The sequence below is a fragment of the Quercus lobata genome, chromosome 2 (assembly GCF_001633185.2).
Source record: "Quercus lobata isolate SW786 chromosome 2, ValleyOak3.0 Primary Assembly, whole genome shotgun sequence".
Classification (NCBI taxonomy): domain Eukaryota; kingdom Viridiplantae; phylum Streptophyta; class Magnoliopsida; order Fagales; family Fagaceae; genus Quercus; species Quercus lobata.
The window spans coordinates 99,347,319-99,354,985 of record NC_044905.1 but is presented as its reverse complement, the minus strand read 5'-3'; the positions used below and the strand labels follow the sequence as shown (position 1 = coordinate 99,354,985).

General features: G+C 33.4%; 1 protein-coding gene across 1 annotated transcript; it reads right to left on the bottom strand.

Moving 5' to 3' along the window:
- Positions 1 to 4,253: 4,253 nt before the first annotated feature.
- On the bottom strand, positions 4,254 to 6,450 carry LOC115963226. Its single transcript, XM_031082158.1, has 2 exons — positions 5,894 to 6,450; positions 4,254 to 5,606 (listed from the first exon to the last, which is right to left on the bottom strand). Exons 1-2 carry the CDS (start codon positions 6,254 to 6,256, stop codon positions 5,013 to 5,015), a joined length of 957 nt encoding a protein of 318 aa, XP_030938018.1. The 5' UTR covers positions 6,257 to 6,450; the 3' UTR covers positions 4,254 to 5,012.
- Between the last annotated feature and the right edge of the window lie 1,217 nt (positions 6,451 to 7,667).

Below are 7,667 nucleotides of genomic sequence, written 5' to 3'. Positions count from 1 at the left end.
AAAGGAGCCATGGTAAGGTACGCCTTCAGATCTTCGAAAGCTTTCTGACACTCATCGGTCCATTCGAATGCTTTTTTAAGAACCTTAAAAAATGGCAAACATTTGTCAGTGGCTTTAGAGACAAACCTGTTAAGTGCAGCAACTCATCCAATGAGGGATTGGATTTCTTTGGTGTTTTGCGGAGGCTTCATGTCCAGTATTGCTTGAATTTTATCAGGGTTCGCTTCAATTCCATTGTGGGAGACTATAAATCCAAGGAATTTCCCTGATGATACTCCAAAAGCACATTTGCTAGGGTTCAGCTTCATGTGATACTGTCTAAGTGTGTCAAATGTCTCCTGTAGGTCGTCTAGATGCCTTCCCTCGCCCTGACTCTTCACCAGCATGTACTCTACAAAGACTTCCACATTCCGCCCAATCTGCAGACGAAACATGTGGTTGACCAATCTTTGATATGTCACCAGTGAATTTGTAATTCCCAGTAAGAAGGAAGTGATTTCTGAAAAAAATGTCTAAATGAATCCTTACCTTCTTATCGAAGAATGCTTATATAGCATGTGTGAAACGGTTATCTGTTTAATAACCGTTCCTATTGTCGAGGAGTCCGGAGGATTTGGAGGTAACTTCCATAACTGCCATGGAAGTTACCTCAGTTGGACTTGTGTTCCATAGTAGTTAACGGAGAACTTGGCACATGGTAGTCCAACCCAATGAACTTGTCCATCCTTTGTTAAGGACGGACGAGGCCATTAGGGACGACTTTTCCTTGTGTATTTACTTTTTCCAAATTTCGTGTAGAGCTCGTCCGTCCAAACAATTATAAGGATGGAGAAGCTTCTCATGGGACCTCGTCTGTCCAAAGACGAACGAGGTCATTAAGGACGCTTGGGATGATCACCTCATGTGCTTGGTTCGTCCTAATTTGTCTTTCAATGGACGAGCCATATGGACGAGTTTAGGAGTTGGTGCTTTTTTGTAACACCATCAAGTTGTATTAGAAGTACTCTATAATGTTATTTATTTAGAGAAAAGCAAAGGTTATCCAAATGAAAATAATCATGTGGGTGACAAATTTCAGCTTTTGCAATTTTACTTTAATTGTTATTATTATTTTATAACAATGCATATATAGAAATTTAATTCTTAGATTTTGCTAATAATTGTTTATTTGATAATATGTTTTGGGTGGATGAAATTACTATTTCTACAAAGAAAGTAACCATAATAGGTTATCAACAACAAATTGTTTTTCCTAATTGGTCCAATTAATCATTGTTAAGTTTATTAATTTTCTTAGTTACGTTTTTCGATATTTTGGATTGTAGGTAGAAAAAATAAGGATTGAGAAAGTTTGTTTAAAACTAAAAGAATAATTTCTAAATTTTATATTCTTTTCAATGATTCATAAAATGTTATAAATAAATTTTATTAAAAAATGAATATTTTCATTAACTTGCCTTTTGAATTTCTAAAAAAAATTGTATTGTTTTCATTTTGGTACGATAAAATTTATATTTATGATTTATGATTGTTCTTATATTATATTTACGATTGTTTTTTATAATAAATAAAAATATGATTATGAAATTCATTATTCTTTATTAAATTAGTTTATATTGTAAAAAATAAAAAATAAATTAAACCACCATAAAAATGATTTTCACGCGCAATGCGCGAGTTCGTGACTAGTTTTTAATAAATGTAGATTACGGAAGACAAACAGAATTAATTTCAAATAGATAAAATGTCAAATTTTGAATTATGAGTAAGCAAGGTAAAAACAAGCTTAACTACGTGGGCTTATTGTAATTTGACCCAAAAAAAACAATTTTTTCTTTGTTTGTGAGGGTGATAATTGTAGTTAAGAGTTGCTATTGCGGTCAAATATTGTATAGGCCACATAAGGTAAGATTGTTACTTGTTAGAGAAACAAATAAATTAACCATACAAAATCACACTTGATGAATTGGGTGAAAAATGCATGCACTAATATGGTAAAACTGTGCAATTCCGAAAGTAGATTCATTACTACCATAATTTCATTATGGGGAAAGGACGAAGACATTATCACAAAGAAGAGTGGAATAAAAAAAAAAAAGATTATAAAAACTTAGGAATCAAAATGAACAGGAAACATGTCAGTGCTTGGCCTTAAGAGACTCATGAGTCATGAGGGACATTTCATCATCATCAACTACAGCGACTGCTAACACCATTGCTTTCATTTCAAACCAAACAAGAATCAGACAAAAGCTCCATTGAGATAGAAAAAAACTGCTTTTTGAATTTTTAGTAAAGCAAACCTAGGAATCTCTCTCTCAATCTCTCTCTCTCTCTCTCTGCCTCTGTTGATGTCCACTTGTCCTATCAGCCCACTTTTCCATCATTGTTTCACACTGGAATGATTAGTAATTTACTATCACAACTCTGAAGAATCTCTATGAAAATGCAAAAGATATGTTAGATAAGAATGTCGCACCATTACAAGGGCACAATCTTTCTTGACTAGAGAAGGAAAATTGGGAACAAAAAAGTATTACGAATCTTAATTCTTGCTTCATTTTTCTTTTTCCTACTCAAGTGCCACTGATTTTAGCCGTAAAAGATATGCTAAGAGAAAAGGATGCACCATTACAAGGGTACAATCTTTCCTGACTGGAGATGGGAAATCAGGAGGAAGGAAAAAAGAAGTATTATAGGAATCTTAATTCTTTGCTTCATTTCCTTTTTCCACTCAAGTGCCACTGAATTTTTAACTGTTTGGCTCATGTTGATAAGGACTTTTAATAGTAGTGGCTGTGCTACTTGCACTGCTGTGCTAGCTTTCCACACTTCACATTATGAGTAGAAAGAGAATCTGTCTTTGTGCATGCAGCTAATATAAGGTTCAAACAGCACTGAGTAGTTCTATTAACACATTAGCATGATATGAGACATTCAATCTTGCCTCAAGATCTATTACAGGGTTGATGAATATTGTTCTTGAAATTTACAAAAACATTGGATCAAATTTTGAGCTATGATATTTCTATATCTAAACTTGATCAAAGGTGAATCGAGCAACTTTTTTTTTCTTTAATGTTTTGTTTCGTTTTGTTTTGTTTTGTTTGAGAAGATGATGAATCAAGTAGCTTATAGTTGGAAAAGTTGAAAAGAAGGTAAGAAGCTGTCCCACAAATAAATTAAGATAACTTTTCTTCTTAATTAAGAAATGTCATTGTCTGCAAATGATTTTTTAGATTGTCTTGTGGGCAGGTAGCATAATCTCCTTTTATGGTACAAATATTTCTTAAACTTGACTAGGGAAGTACTCATTGTTGCTTCAAGGCAATTGACAATCCTTGGGAGCTCAATAATTATTTTTATGTAGTCATTGTTGCTTCAAGGCAATTGACAATTAAGGGAGCTCAATAATTATTTTAAGTAGTCATTGTTGCTTCAAGGCAGTTGACAATCTTGGAAGTTCAATAATTATTCTACATAGTAGTTGATATAAGTTTCCTCTATCTTACAAATAAAAATCACTTGACCGACACATTTTGAAAGAGAAGATGCATATATCAAATCCATGTAATACTTTCTCCTCAACACTTGGTCTTATGTTCTGCCTTGTATGGTATTGCTGCATTTTCTATAAAGTTTGATTTGGTAGAACTTATTTTTAGGAGTAGTTTATTTTATTTAAAATTTAGGTTGGACAAAAGTAAAGTCGTATTTACAAAAAGAAGGACGTACATAAGCAAATAAGTCAAAAAAAAAAAAAAAAGATATTTGAAATTCACTCCTCACACTCCTTTTAAGAAATAATTTTTGAAGAAATATGTACCCAAGCTTATTGATTTTTTATTTATTTATTTGGATGCTAAAGCTTCAAGCAGTTTGTAAAAAAGTTTATAAAATAATATGGGGCTTTAGGATTTTTCTTAAGGAATTGCAGCAGAAAGTTATTAATTGCATGATTAATGTCTCTCCTGCTGGACTGAATGTTCCAAATTATGAAATTGTGACTTTGTAATATAGTAAAGAAATATTAGAGCTCTACCTACCAACATAAACTAAATAAGGAATAAAAAAAGAAACTAACAGAAACATTCACAAATCACAAACAAGCTAAACAACCTCAATTCAGCTCATAAAAAACCATCAGAACTATCCATCTTGATTGTTTTGCATAACATGAAAAACTAAGGCAAAAATTTCCACATAAGTCAATTCAGCGCTTTGCTCAAATATAAAATCGGAAAAAACTAATGCCATAAAGTAGTGAAACAGTACCTATTTTATGGCAGAGAGAGAGAGAGAGAGAGAGAGCTACAAGAAGATATTATAAAATTAAAGTGCTTTTAGTAACTCTCAAACTGTTTCATAGAAAATTCTGGCAAACCTCATACATGTTAAATACTTAATTATCTGTGACATCTGGTACAGTGGGACAAACAAGAAGCATCATTTTCTCTACTCCATTTATGTTATCTTCTCATTCTAACAGGAGAAGAATCTGACTTTGGATATGAAAATTGTGCTTTCCATTCAAGCTAGCTATTGGTTGTCTTAATATTCTTCTTGTTCCTTTGGATAGTAATGTTGCTTTTGTTCAAAGCAAAGTATCACATTCTCTTTCCTTCAGAATTTTCCTTTCTGGGTATGCTCTGACAAAGCTATCTCAGTGCTTCAACACTATTGTAGCTTCAAAACAAAGTGACTTGAAGATATAAAAGGGGAAAAAAAAAGAAAAAGAAAAAAAGAAGATAGAGCGAGGGGGAGAGAGAGAAGGGTAAGGCACTAAGATTAGTTTCAATTTGGTTAAAAAGCTGGACTTTTGTGCACTGAATAGGACCTTTTTGACTTCGAGATAGAAAAAAAAAATTGGAGAAAGAGAGAGATGGTTGAGATTAATGCCAATTTAGAAGAGTGGGAGATTTGTGCACTGGTTATGAACTTTTTTTTTTTTTTAAATTCTTTTAAAATTTTTCCTCTCAATTTAGGGTTGCTCAAGTGTCCAAACTCTCTCTCTACCTATGAGTGCACATGTCCAAAAGCTTCTTCCTCCACTCAACTATTTCATCAAAAAAATCATCAAGCTGTCCAATTATAGTTTCAACCCCACATCTCAACAACCCAAAGCAATTCTTCAACCTATCAGCCCTTTCTTGAATGTCAACCTCAGCTTCATACTCCAAAAACCTCTCCATTTCAAGCTTCAACTCTTCCATGGTGCTTTTCGCTTCCCGGAACTCGTATAGCAAAATTCCTGGCTGCCCTTCAATTTGACCTATCTCATTTGCCACTCTTTGTTGCAATCTTTGAATTGAGACCATGAAAGCTGAACCAAATATAGCATTTCCCTCGTACCCTCCTTGGCAAAACATCGATGCAGGCCAACAGTAAACTAGTCCACAAAGCAAGATCATCAAAAGCAATGAACTAACATTTCTCATTGCATAAAGAACACCTCGAAAACCATTGAACCCGTTGAACTTTGATACTGTTGAGATGTTCTCATTGAAACATAATGATAGTGGTTGAATTCTTGTTTCCATCAAGCTCTTGTTATCCTCTTCCAACGCTATAATTTCCCTTTGGCAACCACCTATAGCTCGAATTACCTATGCATAAATTGTACACAATTATTATAAATCATAATATATACAGTCCCAACTACCTATATATGCATAAACTTAAATCATAACAAAATAAAATTGACTTTTTTTGTTGTTGTTGAATATATTGGAGAAATACATGTGCACATCGAGTAAGTCCTTATAAACTGATGCGCCAACTTTTTAAAAGTTTGAAAACAAATTTGAATATATTTGAGAAATACATGTGCATATCACTCTTAAGCAGTTGAGATAATGTTACAAATTGATGTGCCAACTTTTAAAACACAAACCTGACGTGAAAGTTGAGGGTTTAAATGGTGGTAACCATCAAAGGAGGAAGCTATATTGGCACCAGTTGAATAGTAATTTTCCATTCCGGAAGCACCAGATTTAAGTACTTGACAGGCTTCCCAAAGCCTTGAACTTTCATCCATGTACTCATCTAGCCATTTTTCACCTATTGGCAAGTGAAGCTTTTGAACCAAAATGGTTAACTGGGAATGAAAGGATCTTAGTGAAGAGAGCACAGTTTGAAGGAACTGGGTTGACATGAAGTCATGAGAGAGCAAGGATCGATCAAGATCATCGAGTCCTTGGTTGAGAAAGTTGTAGAAGCCATTGACAGAAGAAGGTATGCATGAGGGATCCATCATGGAAGGAAAGATAAAAAAAGATGATATATGGTGGGTAGGGGAGAAAAAGATGATGGAGATTGATGGGTATATATAATTAGAAGATAAAGAAAAATTAAAGACGAAATTTAAAAAGTACTGGGTAGCTCCAGGAGCTCAGGTTTCTATATAGTTAAAAGCATTGTTGGGTGTAATTATGGGTGTTTCCTATAGAGTGGAGGAGATGATTGGGAATCTGCTGTTTCATTGTTAAATGGGCTGTTATGAAAAGAAAGAAACGAAAAAGTTAGAGAGAGAGAGAGAGAGAGAGAGAGAGAGAGAGAGAGATATAGAGAAAGAGAAAATAAAAATGCTAACTATTATCAACTTTACTATAAAAGTCTTACAAATTAATGTGGCAAAATAAACGCTATTTGTGATCTGTTACATTCCACCGACATAATAAAAAATGTTTGTTTACATTTCACCGACATAATAAAAAATGTTTGAATTACATTTTTATAATTAATAACGTATCAGATTGTAAAGAGAGAGAATAATATGAAACATGAGAACTTCATGGGCTCTCTCCAGTTTTTCTTTATTTGACTTATTACCTTTTTTTGTTTTTTTTTTGTTTTTTCTTTCCTTTTTCTTTTTTGCTTGATTTTTTGGACAATCCTAGGGGGTGAATATATCTAATAGAAAGTAAATCACACAAAAAAATAATATAGGAATATATGTTAGAAAGCAAATCAACAATCTTGAAGCTCTTTATCATATGATATGTTAGATTGTGTTTCCGTATTATAAGTCTGACTACTTTGACTGAGATTTTTCTTCTCATTCTTCAAGTTTGATTTGGTTCCCTTCGAAATTGAGTGCTATTTGGCTTCTCTTCCTTTTCTCTTCCTTCTCCATCTTTCTACACGTTTCATATTGCACCTTTTTGGTGTTGTATTCCAAAACAAGTTGTATTTTATTGTGATTTGGTTCTTTTGAAAGGAATTGGATGGTGAGGGCTTCTCTGTAATAGAGTAGTTTATGTTTTCAAATGCAGATTCTCTCTCTCTCTCTCTCTCTCTCTCTCTCTCTCTCTTTTAGACCTACATTCTTCTTTAGTCATTAAAATTCTTGATTCCCATGGAATGGAATATTATAATCTGTGTGCCCATTGATTCTAGAAATCTAGATAACTATGATGGTCCATTCTTTCACACACACACACACGTGTGTGTGTGTGCGCCCCAAGCACTAAAGGTCTGAATTTAAGCAATTCTCAAGGGAGCTGGGCACAGGGGAAACCAAACTCACTTGGGAGCAGAAAATGAATTATGACTTTTTATTGAAAAGAATGATAACTGGTTTAAAGTGTCTTTATAAATACGTAGGTATGAAAAGTATTAAGGATTCATTAATTTAAATTTAAATTCTGATCTTGATATCATAGTCT